The sequence below is a fragment of the Diabrotica undecimpunctata genome, chromosome 3 (genome assembly GCF_040954645.1).
Source record: "Diabrotica undecimpunctata isolate CICGRU chromosome 3, icDiaUnde3, whole genome shotgun sequence".
Taxonomy (NCBI): Eukaryota; Metazoa; Arthropoda; class Insecta; order Coleoptera; family Chrysomelidae; genus Diabrotica; species Diabrotica undecimpunctata.
In genome coordinates this window covers 106,415,363-106,435,811 of record NC_092805.1, presented here as the reverse complement: position 1 = coordinate 106,435,811, position 20,449 = coordinate 106,415,363, and the positions used below count along the sequence as shown (strand labels likewise).

Below are 20,449 nucleotides of genomic sequence, written 5' to 3'. Positions count from 1 at the left end.
TGGTTTTCTGTGAGTTTATTTTTAATCCCATTCTAAGTGCAGACGCCCTTAGTGATCGAAATGCTTCGATCAGAGATTCTGTGGACCTAGCAATAATGTCTATGTCATCTGCATATCCGACCACTTGTACAGATTTATTAAAGATGGTGCCATTCGTATTAATATGGTACTCTCGAATTACTTTTTCTAGTGCAAGGTTAAATAAGAGACACGACAGTCCATCTCCCTGTCTCAGTCTATTTTTACAATGGAAGGGTCTGGAAAAGTTGTTTTGAATTCTGACTACACTCTCTACGCCTGTGAGTGTAAGTTCCGTTAGTTGAACAAGATGAAGCGGCATTTGAAATTCCACCATAGCCTGTAGAAGTTTTTGTCTGTTGACTGAGTCATATGCGGCTTTGAAATCCACGAATATGTTGTGGGTGTCGACTCCGAACTCAAGCGTTTTCTCAAGAATCTGCTTGACTGTGCAGATTTGATCCGTTGTTGATTTATTGGGTTGGAAACCGCACTGGTAGTTCCCAACTATTTGTTCAGCATAGGGGATCAATCTTCTGTACAATACGTTGGACAATACTTTATATGCCACGTTAAGTAGGGTGATGCCCCTATAATTATCACACACCATCATATCTCCCTTTTTATGAAGAGGGTGCATTACACATAATTTCCAGTCCGCGGGCGTTTCCTTCCGTTGCCAGATTTTGGTTACTAATTTATACATGTGTTTAAAAAGGGTGTCACCACCATTCTTAAAGAGTTCGACAGGAAGATTGTCCAAACCGGGAGCTTTGTTAATTTTCAGTTTTAAAATGGCTTCTCTAATTTCTTCTTCGCTGGGGGGCGACTCTTGAGCATTTTCGTCCATTTCGTCATTTCCTAAACAAAATATATTTCAAAATATTCACATTTTTTTATAACTTGGGGTTAGAGCACAGAATAAATAACTAGAATGCCCACTACCAGATGCCGCCTTCGAAGTATGTCAGCACGCGATTGAGAAATTAGTGACAAGCTACGACAGAACAGTACATTTTTTTATACATCCTTGTCAAAATTTTCCACTTTTATTAAAGTTGTATACTCGAGTACGACTATTTTCTACTTTAAAATATATAAATCGTAATTTTAAAAATTAATTTAACATTAACATAAAAATGTTTGTATTACATTTTACATATATAATAACACTAATCCCAAACAGCGAACACCCTAACACACGCTATCACTGAACTTGTTAAGGCACACCATAACACTGAACATGTGAACTATTGTGAACACTGGTTCCGTTTAAAAAATGAGTGATTCCGTCTGCGCGAATAAGATGCGTGTACTTATTTTAACAAGCAGAGTGGGCATTCTGATTGTTTTTTTATTCTGTGGTTAGATGTTAAACCTTTCCTGCCCTGGATGTAGTACATACTGAACAAGATCAAGACCATTGTCAAATCCTCAAACTGTCAATTGTTATTTGTCATTCATTATTTGTAAAAAAAACTGGGGTTGTCAATTTGTCATTGTCAATTTGTTGGCAGTTTGATATGAAGGTTTTCTGTGGTTTTTGGAAGTTTAAAATAGAAACAAGAATTTAGTATTCTTGTATTATTATTTATTACAGCTTTACTTAATTTAAAATTAATAAAAAGGCGATGAATATTCAAACTCCAACATAACCTTTTTACTAGTATTTAGTTTACAAAATAGCAAATATGTCTGATTCAGAGGCTAGCAACTTTTCGGATAACGAAAATGCGTCTGGAGCAGGATCAGTAAGGTCTCGCAGCTCAAGAGGTAGCGTTAGAAGTAGATCTAGATCTCCGTCTAGATCTAGGTCGAGATCCATGTCAAAAAGTAGATCGAGATCACCATCAAGAGGCTCGAGAATGTCCAGATCACGCTCTCCTTCTCGTTCAAGATCACCTTCTAGATCTCGGTCTCGTTCCCGATCGAGATCCAGATCTAGATCACGCTCGCGAAGCAGATCAGCAAGATCTGGGTAGGTATCAATTAATTTAAAGCTTCTATAGTTTCTGTATTATTTTTTTCAAGTGGATTGAATCTTGGAATACTACACTAACTCTCCAGACTTATTAAGACAGTTTGTTATGCCGATGATCAATAAATCTAAGGTAATATCAACCTACCCACATTTCAAAAGTAGATCAGCTTTATTTCGCTATATACTCTCTTGATAGGTTATGAAAGTTGAGCTTGATTCTAAATATTTATCATTAAGTGACACTTTATACCTAACCAGAAAAAATAATATTTTGTTCTACAAATTATTTTAACATATGTTTTGGTTCCTCAAACTTATAAACCAATTTTTTTTTATCAAGTTATTATTTTTTCCATATCCTGTTTTAGTTTAAAAATTGTACACGAAAAAAGTTTTGATAATTTTAGGTAAATTTGACTCAATACTTTTACTAAAGTTGTTTATTGGTTTAGAACAAGCTATACTGTGTTATAATTGATTCACTCAGCTTGGGAATATTGTGACAGATTCATTGTAGAAAACATACAACACATAATATGTGTAGTATCTTAAGTTCCTACCTCTCACTATTAATACCTCAAATAGACTTACTGTTACAGACTTTCCCATTGTAAAAGGAAGAATAATAAAATTATTTAAAAATCTACATTTAAACCTTGGTTTCAATTAATACACTTTTATGTTGTTAATAAACTGCATGTGAATAATTTTTTATTTCTAATTTACAATGTGTAGCTACTTCCAGTAAGTCAAAATTTAACCAATGTAGAAAAAAATAATTACCAAATTTACAAGATAGTTGAAACTGAAATCAGTGGAATGAGTATAGTAAAACTTGTTAACAAGTTATAATGATACGCCATATTAGTGACAATGTATTACAATGTTTTGTAAGGGAATTTATTCAAAACAAGTTTTCACTATGTTTTTTTAAACCTTTTCACTATCATAGTCATACATTTTCATTGGAGTCTTGACACCTTGCTCATCCAGTCATTGTTGTATAAGTTCATGAAGCTAATTCTACTCTTTTTGATATGATCTTATCTGAAGAATAACACTAAATTAGATATTATACATAAAAGTTTAGTATATTTTAGCTCCTACTCTAATAACCTAATTGGCAAGTGGAGAATCATTGAGTAAATTTCGATTTATCAATCTAGTTGTTCTCGAGTTGTTATCAAAAAATTTAGTAAATGAATAAATTAATTAAATGTAAATTATATGTGTATGTATATTACATACACATTACTCTGTACCAAAAAAATCAGTCTGATTTTTCATAGAGTGCTTTAATTTTAGATCAGAAGCAAGAGAAGCTTCAGGCCCTGAAGATGTTGTGGAAGAAGAAGAGCCAGATGGAGATAGTCTAAGGTCAGACGAATATGACAGTGAAGAAGATGAAAGTGATGATGGGGGTAGAGCGAAGAAAAGAAAAAAGAATAAAGACAGATATGGAGGGTATGTATACTTTATTCTTTTTTTCAGTAAGATTAATATATAGTGTAGGTAAAAGTTTATGGTGGGTATGGGACCTTACGTGAGATGGAGTGAGAAACACCTGTTTAAAAAGAGAGGTATATTAGGTCTGCCCTTTAAATATTGCCGAAAATACATGAGTGGAAATAATACAAAAGGGGAAATACAATGTTGCCAAACTTATTGGTTTTATTTGACCTGTTGTCTTTTCAGCATTTGAACAATGTTCTAAGATAATAAAATTTGGGCGAAATGGATTTAAATGGCAGCTTACTGTTTTTTATTGGAAATATGCCACAATTTTATTTTACAATAAGTGTTTTTTAACATTTTGATTTCTACTTCGGAAATTGTTTTATATAAATAAAATTTATTTATGTTTCGTATTTTAAGTACAATTTCCGAATTAAAAATTTAAACATCAAAATAAGCTTATTTTAAAGTTACATTGTGCCTTATTTCCAATAAAAATAAACTGTATTATAACGCCAACAATTAACAAGCTTCATACAAAATTATTTGGCAACGTCACGTTGCAACAATAATACCATTTCAGCAACTTCAGACCAGGTATTCCACAGGCCATAATTAAGAAACTAGAGGTGGGACGTTGACATTTTTATCGATAACGAAACTGAATCATCTTTCGTAAACAAGTAACTAGTTGATTGTTATCAGTAGTTTCAAATAAGCGAGTGTATAAACAAACATAATGGATATTATCGTTTATGTGTATATTTATTGAAGTGAAAGAAGCTAATGAAGGTTATATTTATTATAACTTGAAAAATAAACTAAACAATACAAATAGTAAATCGTACATTTACATTACACGTTATTATTAAATCGCGAATTGTCTAAATTGACATTTAAAAACATAAGTTTTTCTACTTTACTTCTTGTTAACCGTGTTCTTCTTTTATTTAAAATTAAATCAAATTTTGAACATGTGTTCACATTTATTTTATGAATATAGTGGTTAAGTTAGGATATACATGGCGATGGTTTTTCCACCATTGTAATGGACTCCGATACAGGTGTACGTTTAGATGACTCATGTACAATTAATTGATCAAAAATACTTACGTCATCTTTATCGGTTTATTTTTCTTGTACTGGTTGATTTTCAATAGTACAATCTTCTTGTTCTTTAATTATAGAAGTAACCAGCTTCTTAACTCTTTCTTTTGTTTTTTTAGCTTCATTTTTATCAGAAAATCCCTGCACTTTAAATCGTGAATCCATAAATGTACATAATGACAATGTGCCACTCTGTTCTATCTCTCTAAATCTTTTTGCTAAACCCGATATTAGTAATTGTATTACGTCAGATACTATGGATGTAAGGTTATCGTTTGCTAAAATTTTATTGCAAGATTCTTGCAGGCAGCGTACCATAACAATCACTGAACTACCCTTTAAGTATGTTTGGCCACTCATTGTACTTGTTATTTCTTTAAAAGGCCGTAAAATTTGGGAAAGACGGATTGCCTCTTCTAACTCGGTCATTCTTTTTAACATGTAATAGATGAAGTTCTACCTACTTCTGAAGATAAGGTACATTTTTTGAAATGTGTTTTTTTCCGAATTGTCGAAAAAAGACTTTTTATTTTATCTATTTGTACACGACAGTATGTAAGTGCGTCCTCCACCAATAAATTTAACGTATGAGCAAAACAATTTAAATGTTTTCATTCCAAAACATATTTAATAGCTTTGACCATATTTGAGGCATTATCAGTTACTGCAAAATGTACTTTTGGTTTTAAACCCCACTGATTAATAATTTCACTAATTTCAAAAGCGATGTTTTGTGAATTCTGAATAATGGCAGCAGCCTAATAAAACTGTTTTAAATTCTAAATTTTCGGTTAAATATTGTCCTGTTAATGCGATGTATCTCTCAGTTACTCTAGATGTCTAGAGGTCAGTAGTAATACAGATATTTTCTACTTCTTTAACAACTTGTGATCTAATAATTTGCTCAGTTTTGATATAACATTCCTAAAGTAATGAACCTGACAAAGTTTTTCTTGTTGGTGGTTTATATCCAGGAATCCACCTTGCAAACTTTTTAAAAGCTCATTCTTCGACTATGGAAAACGGATGAAACGAGTCTTTGCATAGGTTTAGTAAAGCCATATCTATTTGTTTCTTTTGTTCTAAACTAATATTTTTATTAATGGAAGTATCCATCACCTTTGAAAATGCAGATCAATCGTAAATCGAAACTCATTCATTAATCAGAATACCTAGTTATTTTATTTTCAACGTTAACCGATAGCCCGACTGTCCACTGTATCGAAAGAGTTATTTTTAGTTTTGTAGTAGTCTCTCAGATCATCTAATCGTCCTCGTCGACGTAAAGTGTTCGTTGCTCCTCTGTTTACGTCTACACAAAACGTAGTTTTTTTGAATCAACAATCAACTAGTTGGCTTACTAGTGAGAAACCTTAGATTCGTAAATGACAAATAATGATTTAAAATGCAGAGATTTTCTGATAAAAATGAAGGTAAAAAACAAAAGAAAGAGTTAAGAAGCTGGTTACTTCTATAAAAAAAGAAAAAGAATATTGTACTATTCAAAATCAACCAGTACAAGAAAAAGAAACTGATAAAGATGACTTAAGTCTATGGTGTATTTTTAATAAATTGGACATGACTCATCTAAACATACACCTGTATCGAGAGATATAAAAGAAGTCGACATGTATTTGTCCGATGATATATACCCACAAAAAAATTCGAACAGAGATTGGAACTGTCCATTACAGTGGTGGAAAAACCATCGCCATGTGTATCCTAACTTAACCACTATATTAATAAAATATTGTAGTATTGTAACAAAATCTGTTCCTTGTGAACACATGTTCAAAATCTGGTTTAATTTTAAATAAAAGAAGAACACCAGAAAAGTGGAAAAACTTATGTTTTTAAATGTCAGTTTAGACGATTCGCGATTTAATAATGTGTAATGTAAATGTAAGTACTATTTGTATATTTTAAATGTCAACGACCCACCTCTAGTTTCTTATATTAGGATCGGAACCAGAGATATGTAAAATATCTCTGATCGGAACTAATCGTCTCACCAATGGGCAATGGGCGTCAAATATGGAGGGGAGACCAAGGGGAAATATGATTGTTATCTTTGTCTATTCGCTGAAAATATGATTTTATATCTGTGTTAGATATCCTGTTAAATTTTACCATACCGACCATAAACTTTTACCTACACTGTATACATTGTATACAGGGTAGCAATTTACTCTATATATTTCTTGTTATTACTACATTCTTAATTTCTCCTTTTTTATAACTTTTTTTTATTTCGTGATATAATAATTATTCTTTTTCTTTCTTTTAAAAGATTTATTATTGATGAAGCTGAGGTAGATGACGAAGTTGAAGATGAAGATGAATGGGAAGATGGAGCACAAGAAATTGGAATTGTTCCTAATGAAGTTGATGAGTTTGGACCTACAGCAAGAGAAATTGAAGGAAGAAGAAGGGGAACAAATTTATGGGAGTAAGTATATTTTTAATTTTTGAATGAAAAAAAAATGTTTTTTTCTATTCAAACATTAAAATTTATTATTAATTACTTTTAATCTATCTATAATTTTTTTAGTGCCCAAAAGGAATCAGAAATAGAGGAATATCTGAAAAGAAAATATGCTGATGATGGAGCAGCAATCAAACATTTTGGAGATGGTGGTGAAGAAATGTCAGATGAAATCACACAACAAACATTATTGCCAGGTGTTAAGTAAGTATAACCATTTATATATTTGTGTTACTCATGGCTTAAAAGCAGCAGCTAATTTAACTAATTATAATTTTAAAGAGATCCCAACCTTTGGATGGTCAAATGTAGAATTGGAGAAGAAAAATCTACTTGCCTCTTACTTATGCGAAAGTTTATGGCATACCAAAATACTAATGAACCTTTGCAAATCAAATCAGTAGTAGCACCTGAAGGTGTTAAAGGATACATCTATATTGAAGCCTACAAACAGCCTCATGTCAAGGCTGCTATCGAGAATGTGGGAAATTTAAGAATGGGCATCTGGAAACAGCAGATGGTTCCCATCAAGGAAATGACAGATGTTTTAAGAGTTGTGAAAGAACAAACTGGTGAGTCTACATTAGTGTACTATTGATATATTTTACATTTATACCATGCACTGGAATAAGTGTTACCCCCCCCCCTATTTATTTTTAGCACTTAAAGAATAATGCTCGGACAGTTCGATTTTTAAAATAATCATAGTATATTATAGCATCAATGTTTCAAACTTTACACGATCCCACTTCAGGTGATAGCCATAATTTTGACTGATTTAATTGATTTGATTTTTTAAAATGGGAAAGTACATTATGTGACACCTTATTTAAAAACTTTTGAAGTATTGATTTCAAGAATGTATAATACTTTGGTTCGAAAATTTACAGAATCTAAATTATGCGAGAAAGAGTTTCAATGTACCTATGTACCTCTAGATCTGATCAAAAAACTTACCTAATGCTCTTCTTTTGTTGCATTGCAACTAAATTGTTTTTTGACAGCTGCCATAAATAAATAGTATTACTAACTGTAGTTTAATTGCTATTTTAAAAGAAATTGTTTATTGTAAATTTTAAAAATGGTACAACCTTGTAATTTACAAGAAACATTCGAAATGATTACAATTTAGGGTGAAACTTGTCGGAATTACCATTAGTTGGTAAGAATTTTTAATGAACGCTATCCTGACGGCCCAATAGACAGGTACTATTTTAAGTCAGTTGTAAGCTATCTTGTTGAGACTGGCAGTGTTTAAAATAAGAATCGGGCAGGAAGAAAATGTCTATCTGAAGATAAACAGATTTCGGTGTTCAATGAGTTTGTCGTTAATTGGTCTACTTCTTCTAAAACTGTTGCTCATGTTTGTGAAGTAGATCAAAAAACAATTTTAAAGATTCTGATAGATAGACGGATGGAATATTGCAAAATCATGAAAAATAATATTGCACAGAATCCTAAGAATCTTCAACACATTTGTTTTAGTGACGAAGCAACATTTTTTTGAATGGCCACTTCATTGTCAAAATATTGATACTGGTGTGATGAAAATCCTAGATTATTTCGATGTCACATGTAATTTCAACAAAAACTAAATTTTTGGTCAGGCATATTAGGTAACTATATTGTAGCCACAATATTTATTGGCGGTACTTTAAATGGTACTACTTACCTAAATATGTTGGAGAGCGAGATAATGCTGGCATGACTTAAGTGCGTGCGCTCCAAGTAAAAACCTGGCAGGACCCTGGGCTACCTGGCCTTTCGGCATATGCTCGTTAGTGAAACCTCTGCCCCTACGAGTCCGACACCAAAGTGAACAAAGTGTACCCCGTAGGGATACCACGACACGTCTAGCACACGCGACCCGCGGGGGCTCCACCTTCCCCGTAGTACCTGTGTTGTGAGTACCTTGCCTACCCGTTGCTCCCACACTACGGGCGGGTAGGTTCGGCAGGCGGAGGAATTTCCACCTCACACGTAGACAGGTCGCCGCCGAGGATCTCTCCTCTACCACTCTTGGATCTCCCGGTGGGTACGTGCCGGGACACCTACACCACTCCTGACCGCCGTCAGGAGCGGTGTATCCACACCCCTCCTGACCGAGGTCAGGAGAGGTATTTACGGGCCCAGCTCGTTCAACCTCACCAGTCTCTTTTGGAATGGGAGTAGAGTGGTCTCACGAGTAGTCTCGTCTCGGATACTAGGAATGTAGACCGGTGACCGTGTCACCGAAGCGACCGTGTGCGTTTCTACCAACCCGACACCTCAAACGACGGCTCTCCACCTCCCTATTCCTACCCATTAGTCGCCTCTTACGACAGGCAGGGCTTTCTGACCCCGGCCGTATTCTTATCTCCGCGAGCCGGACGGAGGATAATGCTGGCAGTCAATGATATAATTACAAATCATCCGCAAGAGTTTCCTCAAAATGTCATATTTCAGCCACACGGAGCTACACCCCACTACACCGCCACGGTTCGAAATTATCTAGATAATGTTTTTCTGGCAAGATGGATTGGCCGAAAGGGACGTATAGAGAATTTATTCATTCGATCTTTTTCTATGGGGTTACTTAAAATTCAAAGTGTATGAGACATAACCAGATACAATTGACCAACTACACCAAAGAATTACCTCAGAATTCCGTACTATTGATCAAAGGATGTTGCAAAAAGTTAGAGAACAAACAAGAAATAGATTGTATTACTGCCAAGATGTAAATGGGAAACATTTTGAACACCTTTAATTCACTTGAACACCTTTCTAATTACTCTGCAATTTGTTTATTCAGTATTAGTTGTCACTTGCAGTTTGTTACATAGCTTGAAACATTAATTTAGTTGTAATAATTTAGAGTGTTATAAATATTTTTTGCTTCTATTTAAAACAAAATCTCTTCTAACGTCTAAAACAGATTAAGTCAGATAAACAAAATTTCATTAAATTGTTGCAAGGTATATACCTATCAAAAATTAAAATTCTTTCTCCCATAATTTAAATTTTGTAAATTTTCGTATTATTTCGTATTTCGTATTAAGTATTATCGCTTCTGGAAATCAGTATTTCAAAAGCTTTTAAATGAGGTGTTACATGATGTACTTTCCCATTTAAAAAAATCAAAGTTATGACTGTCACCTGAAGAAGGATCCTGTAAAGTTCGAAAAATTGATGCTATAATATATTACGATTATTTTAAAAATCGACCTGTCCGAGCGTTTTGCTTACATGCTAAAAATAAATAAGGGGGAGGGGGGTAACACTTATTCCAGCACATGGTATGTGGATTTTGTTTTTAATACCAGGGATGGAAACTGTTGGATATATAATAATAGCTATCAAATAATTTACTTATTATACAAAATTATAAGTCCAACTTTGCATCTATTTCTTCAGTGATCATTTGATAGCTGAGAGTTTTCAACGAGTTCCGTCACTAGATGATAGATAAAAACATTTCAAATATATCTTTCATAGGTTTGAAATCAAAACAGTGGGTAAGGCTTAAGCGAGGCCTCTACAAAGATGACATTGCTCAAGTCGATTATTTTGATATGGCTCAAAATCAGGTACATCTTAAAATTTTACCAAGAATTGACTACACACGTTTGAGAGGAGCTCTAAGAACAGCACAAACGGTAAGTACAAAGCTAAGAAATTAATGAATACTACCAATAATGACATTATTATGTGTATTTCATCTTTATTCTATTTTATTTTAAATAATAATTTACTCAAAATTCAGCTTCATGAAATACATAATTACAGCAACAAAACACTCAAATTTGGTTGTAATTTTTTAATACACTTTCTTAGTCTTGCTAGATTATATTTTAAAGTTGTTCATATTTTGTATATAAATTTTTTCTGCATAGTATGTACATAACAATATTGTTTTTAATTGTTAATAACAGGTCATTTGTGCTTGTAGGTCATATAGAAGGATAGACTGAATGTAACATTTTATTGGCAGATTTTAAAGAGAGAAATTAGTCCCTTATTTATCATGATATAGGATTACATTTTTGAACAAGGTCTTGATCCAACGAGTGGTAACAACCAACACAATAGTATACAGCCAACCACTGGGAATTTCCCTTTTAAATTTTAATTATTATTTCATCAAAAACTAAATCTAAAGCAGGTTCCTTTTGCGTAAAAAAACTGTTCAAAACGATTAGAGTGTTCACATCGTTTTTGCCACTCTTCATTTGAAACATGTTTAAAAAAATTCATCGCACAAACGATCAACAAAACTAAACTTAAAATCAACGTTTTTCTTAAGAGATGTCCACACTAACTCTATGGGATTGAGATCTGGATGATAAGGAGGCAACCTTAACACAGAGTGATCACTATTACCCAGTATCCTGTCAATTTCATACACCTTAAATCTGGGTTTATGGCTTTGTATAATGCTGTAAAGATCTACTTCTCACAGTTCCTTTGAAATAGGTAGATTGCGTTGTCTTATTCAGTCTTTCATTATATTTTTTCCTGAACTCATATTAGGACATTTTCCAACTTGCACGTTGTGATAAGGAGCGTTGTCAACAACTACTACACTATGTGGAGGGAGATTTGGAATAAGCAATTCCTGAAGCCATTTTTTAGAATTTCCATAATTCATATCCTGTGATACTCTGAGTTTGCATTTGATTTTATTTCAAACACGCATTATTTACGAAAACGTTTTCCTCCCTGCTTTCACTATTGATAGTTTCTAATCTCTAATCACTTTTTTTTTATTTGTAGTACTAAATTATGATGACGTACCTTCTTCGATGGACTTCATTTTTCTCAAAATTGTTTTTGTGGTGTCTAAACCTACACCTGTTGCTGTTGTAACACTTTTCTGCACTTGATTTAAGTCGATTGAAGGTACATTGTCCCTTGATTTTTGTTCCATAAAATGCATAACATTCGCTATAGTTTCTCGGCTTTGCCCGGACAATACATTTCTATTCAATTTTGATTTAAATTCCATTTAACCTCACTGTGACTGTTCTTAAAGCAAACTCTGTCACAGACTATACCGATCATAGGTCGAGTTTACTTCTCCTACTAAAATATTTCCGGTAATTTTGCTCCTCATCAAGTGGGCGTGGTGATTGTAGGATTTTCAAAGTCATTCCAAGTTTTAACAAAGTGTACTTTGAAGTGGGGTCTGGTAAATGATAGAGAATAATATTACTCATATTAGATGTCTACATTGATGCATTTTTTTGAATGGTGGTTAACTAACATTTCAGTTAATTAATGCCTGGTGATTATCACGAACATATGTATGGTGATGTTTTTGAGGAATTCAGATTCCTTAATTGTTTTGAATACTATATTGTACTTATAATAAGATGTTAAGATCTGAAATCTATAAGATCTGAACAATTGCCCACAAGTGCTTGGAGCAAAGCACAAATAATTCAGTGGCTTTCAGATAAAGAAATATTGTTTGAAGGCAATATACTGAAAATAGCTATTGGCAATTTTGAATGTAAACAAACATCGATTTGTCAAATACGTTATTGACCAAGGCTAAAAAATTTCCTTGCTTACTAAATAAAGAAAGGTTTTAAGTTGAAATGTTAGTGTTTTTAGCGTTGTGTGTACATAATTGGATTATATAGTTTTCCCTCAATTCCAAACAAAGTGTAGTTTTACCATATTAATTAAATTCTCTAAAAATTAAAATTCATTAAATCGTATACTGGTTTTTGGCCAGTAAGATTGAGTTATGATAATTTAATGTTTCTACTTTTTAAGGAATCTGAAGCAGAAAAACGCAAGAAAAAACGTCGCCCTCCCAGTAAACCTTTCGATCCTGAAGCTATCAGAGCCATAGGTGGCGAAGTTACGTCCGATGGTGATTTTTTGATCTTTGAAGGTAACCGTTATTCACGCAAGGGTTTTCTATACAAAAATTTTACTCTTAGCGCCGTTATAATTGATGGTGTTAAGCCAACCTTGGCAGAACTGGAAAGGTTCGAAGAACAACCTGAAGGAATCGATTTGGAATTGTCCGTGGATAAAGAGGAGAAAGCTGTTACTCATTCGTTCAGTGCGGGGGATAACGTTGAAGTTTGTGAAGGTGAATTGATCTATTTGCAGGTAAGATATCTGTTCCGGTTTTTATATTATCAATTTTCGTATATTTTTGATATAAGGTTATAGTTCTTGTATTATTAGTACAGTAGATAATTAATAGATAAGAAACTCCTATATTTTGGTAAACCGTGATAGTATAGTTCTAAATAAAATAGTTCCCTTCATCATCTCTTATTGTTTTTCGTTCTATATTTCCGTCGATCTGACTAGTTTTCTTTTACACCAGTTTAACATTTAGAGAGACGTTATTAAAGCTAAGTAAGCCTTAAAAAAAATTAATATAATATGAATACAAATAATGCGATATTTGAAACAAAATCCTCAATGGTATATTTATGCCTGTTTGGTGGAACAAAGAAATTCAAAATTTGGTTGAATGTCTGAAAGTTTAAGTCTTAGATCGGGTTCTACAATTAATGCATTTCTTATTTATCTTTGAGGAAAGTGTATGTTATGACCTCTTTACTGACAGAATGGACATAAAGTTGAAATTGACAAAACTTTACATAAAGAACGGCAGTAGGATCGGGCTTCAGTTTGGTAGATGTATCTTAGTCGGGGTTCTTTGGGGCTCAAGCACAAAGAATTTGCTAGTGGAGTACTGAAGATAAAGAGAAGATAAATTCGAAGAGGAAGAGAAGTGTATAGGTACCGCAAATTTATACTATTAATAGTTTGTTCGTTAACCGTAAATCAACTGAAGGCGCTGAACTGGAGTCAATAAATCCTTTCGTAACGGTTCAGGTAGCACCGAAGAAAAGATAATCTTTGAATCATAATAGTCTCGGCTGTTCAATATTGAAGAATACGGTAATATACTTACAAAAGTCGGCAGGTGGTCACAGGTAGTAACGTTCTTTCATAGAACGGTCTATCGGAAAGGCACTTGACAGGTTGTGTCCGCAACAGGTGGATTGGACGCCTCTAACAGCGTAGGTGATGCAAGTACGAGTATCGGGAAAACGGTACAATGATGCAGTAATGTACCCCGGCAACAGGGAAGCGTATAGATGATAACAGCACCGGAAGTCGGAATGAATGGTAAACGACCATTTGAAATCAAATTAGGTGGATTCAATCGGCAAATCAGAGTAGATACGATCGGCATATCAATCGTCAAATCAATGTAGATTCAATCGATACGTCAGATCAATCATCACATCAAAATGGCAAACAGAATTGACTCAGTGTCTTTAAAGACAAGAGAAAATATATTGTCGAGAAGATAATACATAGACAATACAAAGATAGGAAAATGAAACAATAAATTATAATTACTCACCGCCGACTTGGAGGACGTCTGCATAGCACAATATGGTACAAGGAAATGAATAATCCTTTTAGATATATGCGAGAGCTGGACTATATTTGGGAGGTGGGAATAGGCTGGCGTTTGTTAAGCAGAGGTTTAACTTAACTTAACGCAATAGTCTTGTTTTGGAACTAGCCTACTTTCTCTTGGCTAGGAAAATTACTGTGGAGATCGCATAGCGTTTTTTTTAGTTCTTTGAAAATACCCTGTGCACTCAACAGAAGACGAAAAATTTTTTGTTACGATGAAAGAAATATAATGTAGCTAAACGGAAGATAATGAAATAGGAAACGTATATCTCAGGCGGTATATTGCTGCAGCGAACCGAGCAACGAAACACAATAAGTCGCCCGTTGTTTTTAGGGATGCAAACGGGATAAGAGATATTTGGTTACCTCGCCAATGGCGGCGTTAAGACAATTTTCTGGAGGGAATTACTGAGAGAATTATAAACATGCTTCAATGTTGACATTCCTTTCTCGTACAGATACATTGTGGAGAACGGTAATACAATTTTGATGGACTTTTCTTCTAAGATAGGATATTAATTTTTTACACTGAGCCATAAATCTATTAAAGAATGATCTGCAAAAACAGATTTTAGAGAATTGTCAGAGGATAAGTCAATGAGCTTTTCTTTAAAGAAGTGGTAAATTATATTACCTTGAAAAGGATTGTGTATCCAGTTGTTCGATCTATGTTTATTCAGAAAATAAACATTTAGGTAATTTAGACTTAAGAACTTCTTCGGAAAGATTACTTGTTAAAGTTAACTCTTTTGTTTTAATAACTTTCCATATTCTTTCATATATTTTAGCCTTATTGAAGTCCCTATTAATGTCACATAGTTTATAGTAACTTAACCCAAGAAATATTACCTTTTCCCTTATTATAAATATTTCTTTTATTCATAGAAATTTCCTTTTGAACTTATAACTATCATTCATCAACTTAATTTTTTCTAGGGTAAAATTATTAGCATTGATGGACACATGATAACCGTAATGCCCAAACACGAAGATTTGAAGGAGGCATTGGTGTTTCAAGCTTATGAATTAAAGAAGTATTTCAAAACCGGAGATCATGTAAAAGTTTTGGCAGGTAATTTTAAATCGTATTTTTTTATTTAGAAACCTCTCTTGATATATATATATATATATATATATATATATATATATATATATATATATATATATTTTACCTGTTAGCGATAATTATTACTATTAGTGTTTGCCTGATTTTGGATAAGCTAATACATTTTACAATTTAATTTTCCAACAATAAACCCTCTGGAAAAATATGATGAAAACGTAAATTTTCATTTTCAGGCCGCTACGAAGGAGACACTGGTTTGGTAGTCAGGGTAGAAAATAACAGGGTCGTATTAATATCTGATCTGACTATGCACGAAATGGAAATTCTACCAAAAGACTTACAATTATGTACTGATATGGCTAGTGGTGTTGATTCACTAGGAAAATTCGAATGGGGAGATCTTGTAAACTTGGATGCTGAAACTGTCGGAGTTATTATTAGATTGGAAAGGGAAAATTTCCATGTCTTGAATATGCATGGTAAGTTTTTTTATAATTTTCTTTATTATGTAATATTATGTTATGAATATGACGTACCAAAAACCGGGCACTTTGAATTTTTTGTGATTAATTCAAATTACTAAATATAAAACTGTTAGCTTTTTGTAGCAAATATCACATAAAGCAAAATATTAATGTATTCAATAGTAGAAAAAACAAAACAAAATAGAAACAAAACATTTCATGCTTTATAATTTTGACTCGAACGATCGATGGTTCGAGTTGATTGATTTAGTACTTGATTGATTTAGGAATTACCTCAACTGATTTAATTACAGCATCTATACATCGTGGTATTCTTCGAATGAGTTTGGCTATAACATTTTTGGCAACTGTTCCACTATTCTCGAAGAGCAAGTTTCTGAATTGATTCTGGAATGTTTTCACGTCTCGTAATTAATGGTTTTCTCCATTTCATCACATATATGCTCTATGGGATTTAGATTTATACTAAATACGAGCCAATTTCAAACGTTTTTACATATTTGTACAAGCGTAGTCGTACATAAAGATAAATATAACCCAACGAAGGAACGACAACATAGTCTAACCCAGGTTCCCAATTTTTGATGTGAAATATATAATGTGACAGGTTGGACCGGTTACTGCCGAGGTAACGTTGTTCTTTGGAGCACATTGCTTGTGTTTTCTTTGATTGAACTTTATAACATTGACAATAAAAAATGGGTGAAATTTCTGACGGTATTTACGGCATTTTGATATTAAATCTAGATGTATTTTTTATATAAACAATATGTCTTTTCTTTTCCTCTTGAACCGTAAATGATCAACCTTGTTTTGGCCCCAACAATCTTTTTTTTATCTTGATCAAAAACACATGAGGTTTTGGAGGGTTAAACAATAAACTGAAAAAAAGTGAATTAATTATTAATCATGAATAATAATTATTATTCATTAAGATTTACATATCTAACAATGAAAACTTTTGTTTTCAAAACTTCCACAAAATTTATTGTAATTTATTATCACTTCAGCTGTTTCGACAGCGTTCCTTTCTCAAGTGATCTATTTTTGGCATGCGTTTATACTTTATAGTCTTCAACTGTAGTTAAGGAGGGGAGAACTGTTTGTCTCAAGTCGGTCATTCAGAATTATACCAGTATTTTTTAATTTGTTAATTTCCATACATTCTAATAAAGATAGCTTAAGGCATTTATTTTGAATGTGAAGAATTTGGAATTGGTCATTAAAAGAATGATTATGGCCTAGAATGTGAAGTGCGTACATAGAATCTGTTTTTCTTTCTATTATTGAAATCCCTTTTGTGCTCTGCTATCCGTTTTTTAAAAGTTCTACCAGTTTGACCTATGTAAGTTTATGGGCAGTCGCCACATTTAAGTTTGTATACACCACTGTGTATATAATCGTTTTCATCTTTCTTGGCGTGTGCGTGTAAAAACACTTGAAATAAGTTGTTTCATCTGTGTGTCCTTGTCTAAGCTCGATTCGTTTACCTCCTCCAGTGGCGGAGTAAAATGTAGCATGTCAAACGAAATAATAGTTATAAAAGAAAATTATAAATTATTTTCATTAAATTTCTAATAACGGAATATACGTATAAATTGCGAAGAAGTATTTTTCTAGCTTGCAGTACAATAGGACAGGATATAACGAAAAGTACATTTTAAAAGGATTTTGAAATATACCCAAAAAAGTGTTAATTATTTAACCCACTTTAATTAAAAAATGATACAGATTTTTTAAGTTTTAAGCACTGTAGCGAATTCTGAACTGTTACAACGTACTGACCTTGATTAATTAGCTAATCAGTCAGCGTCTTCACTGGAACTGTCTTCATCATTGGAATCTTCCGCCAAATCGATGATAATCCTACTTTCATTTTCATCATATGTGACCATATTTGCCCAGTCGACCTGAATTAATTTTTCAGTATGGTTAACACAACTCGCCCACACTGCAGGTGTTGCCTCAGCTAATGCATCGCCCCAAACTTTTTTCACTGTTTCATCTCCACGTCCATGTTCTCCAATATGACGATCATAGTATTATTTAGAAATTCCCCAGACCAACTCAATCGGATTATATTGACAGTGATATGGAGGCAATCTCAAAACCTGATGCCAATGTTCTTGGAGTAGCTAACGTACCTGGTATTTTGTGGTTTATTCTGGCGACAAAGACTCAATAGCTCTGTCTTGCCCGAATCGTCGTCAAAAATTATTTTTTTCGCTCGTAACCATTCTTGTAAGTCCGATTTTTTCCAACTGGCATTCGGTAACTTTTCTATTAAAGAGCTACGGTATGAGGCATTATCCATAATAATTAGAGATGGTTCCTCCAACATTGGTATCAGCTTTTCGGAGACCCACTTTTTAAAAGACTCTTTATCCATAGAATCACTCTTCGATTTCGTAGAAAACAGTAATCCAGCATCTTTAACAAATCCTTGCCTACTTCCGGCATGTAAAACAACAAAGCGTTTACCTGTATTTTGGTGTCCTTTTCTGATGCTTTTCACACAGTCATCCTGCCAAGTACGTTTATATGCCCCTTTTAGGAATATCCATGTTTCATCTAAAAAAACGAACTGAAGTGGGCTTGGACTTAAAAAATTTCTCATATAATGCCTCAAAAAATACAGTCGTTTGGAGACAATACATGGTTTCTCGTCTACTATTTTCTAGTTTGTATAAAAACCTACAATTTTTCATAAGACGCCACAAACTTGTATCAGAACCATCATAGAGATGCTTGTTCCTAATTGTGTATTTAGAACTTTAATTGTAACGTGCTCTCCTTTTGCTTTCATGCCATACAGTACATTTCTAATCTCTCCTTTTATAGTATCGCTGACATCATTAGTCTTTTTTTTTGTACATTACGTGACTCTCCTGGTGTAGTAAGAGCTGCCCGTGTCTTGTATTCACTCTTTATTCTTGTCACTGTGCGAAGACTGATTCTCAAAGCGTCCGCTACTCGTTCATATACCGATGATAACGAAAGCGAAGGTCCGTTGTTTCTTTTTCTTTTTTAAAATACTCCAATAAATGAATGCATTTCTCCTGTTATCGTTTTTCCCTGCATTTTTTTTATTAAATAGAACAATTAGTTATTCACAACAAAAAATAATAAGTAAAACTGTTCGGAACAAATTCCAACAATGACTGACTAAAATCGACTAAAACAACATAAAATATCAATGGTAATTACTACAATTATAAACCTATTAGGCAGCTCATTTAAGAACAATGCCACAAGTCATTATTGCAATTGGTATCGGAAGAGAGAGAGAGTTAATTTATAATAAACTGGAATTTTTAAGGTGAGTATTATTTTATGTAATGGAATTCCACACAGTAAGAGCTCAAACTATTAATTAATTAAAAACTGTTTACTTATAAAAACTATTTCATCAGCTACTTCAAACCTGCACAGATCAGGGTAACATGTTATAATAAAAAAAAAACACGTCACTGCCAGCTATCTGTATTCGTAAAGAGGCCGAACTTATCACCGACACCGTATCGGCCAAACGCATCGGTGTCATTGCTACAATACTGGGAGACGTGAGTGGTCTCTTCATTCCCTTATCATCGCACTTTACCATGACAAACGTGACTCGCACAATTGAATTACGCATCTGTGTATCAGAGAGAGACGAATATTAAAAATTCCGTAGTAGCTTATTTCAGGCACACGCCAAGAAGGATAAAAACGAGTATATCAACACAAGTTTTCAGTGTTTTATTGTTAGAAAAAATGAAGTTTTCTTGTCTATTATCCTATCTAAGTATGTATCCAATATTTCTAGCTGTTGATGTCGGATAACAACAAGGAAAGATGTATTGAATAGATGGGTGGAATACTTTAACCAGGTACTTAATATAGAGGAAGAAGACGAAAACCTGGAAAACGAAAGAGATGAGGTAAGCGGAAAAGACGAGAGGCAATAGGAATCACCAACGATTCTTGAAGTTAAAGAAGTAGTTTGAAGAAGAAGCGAAAAGATACGGATTAATAATAAATCAAACAAAAACGCGATATATGGAAATGAGAGGAGGCATAACAAATAATATCAAATATATCAAAATGAAAGGAGCAGAGACTGTCTATAGTTTTGAAAATGTGTTAGAATTTGAATACTTAGGAGTAATAATAACGAACACGGGAAAAGAAGAAAAAGAGATAGACAAAAGATTAATGAAGGGAAGCAGAGCGATAGGGTCACTAAATTCATTACTGAAAGCAAAAAATGTGTCAAGGCGATATGCGTATACGAAGTAGATGAAAATAAGCACGCAACCAAAAATCCTACGGCCACCGTTAAGGAAACCGACGTCCTCAAAGCATTGAACGAATTTGTATACCTGGGAGCGCTAATTAATATTGAGAATAATACTACCGCAGAG

At 33.4% G+C, this 20,449-nt stretch overlaps 1 protein-coding gene across 1 annotated transcript in view; it reads left to right on the top strand.

Annotated features, from left to right (window-relative positions):
• Window positions 1-1,503: 1,503 nt before the first annotated feature.
• Window positions 1,504-20,449, top strand: part of Spt5 (Transcription elongation factor subunit Spt5) — a 36,983-nt gene continuing 18,037 nt past the window's right edge. The window contains exons 1-9 of the mRNA XM_072526502.1: window positions 1,504-1,996; window positions 3,305-3,463; window positions 6,852-7,010; window positions 7,113-7,250; window positions 7,329-7,618; window positions 10,524-10,684; window positions 12,810-13,154; window positions 15,429-15,564; window positions 15,792-16,037. Coding sequence (XP_072382603.1) covers window positions 1,710-1,996; window positions 3,305-3,463; window positions 6,852-7,010; window positions 7,113-7,250; window positions 7,329-7,618; window positions 10,524-10,684; window positions 12,810-13,154; window positions 15,429-15,564; window positions 15,792-16,037 — 1,921 coding nt within the window. The 5' untranslated portion in view covers window positions 1,504-1,709. The remainder of the gene's footprint in view (window positions 1,997-3,304; window positions 3,464-6,851; window positions 7,011-7,112; window positions 7,251-7,328; window positions 7,619-10,523; window positions 10,685-12,809; window positions 13,155-15,428; window positions 15,565-15,791; window positions 16,038-20,449) is intronic.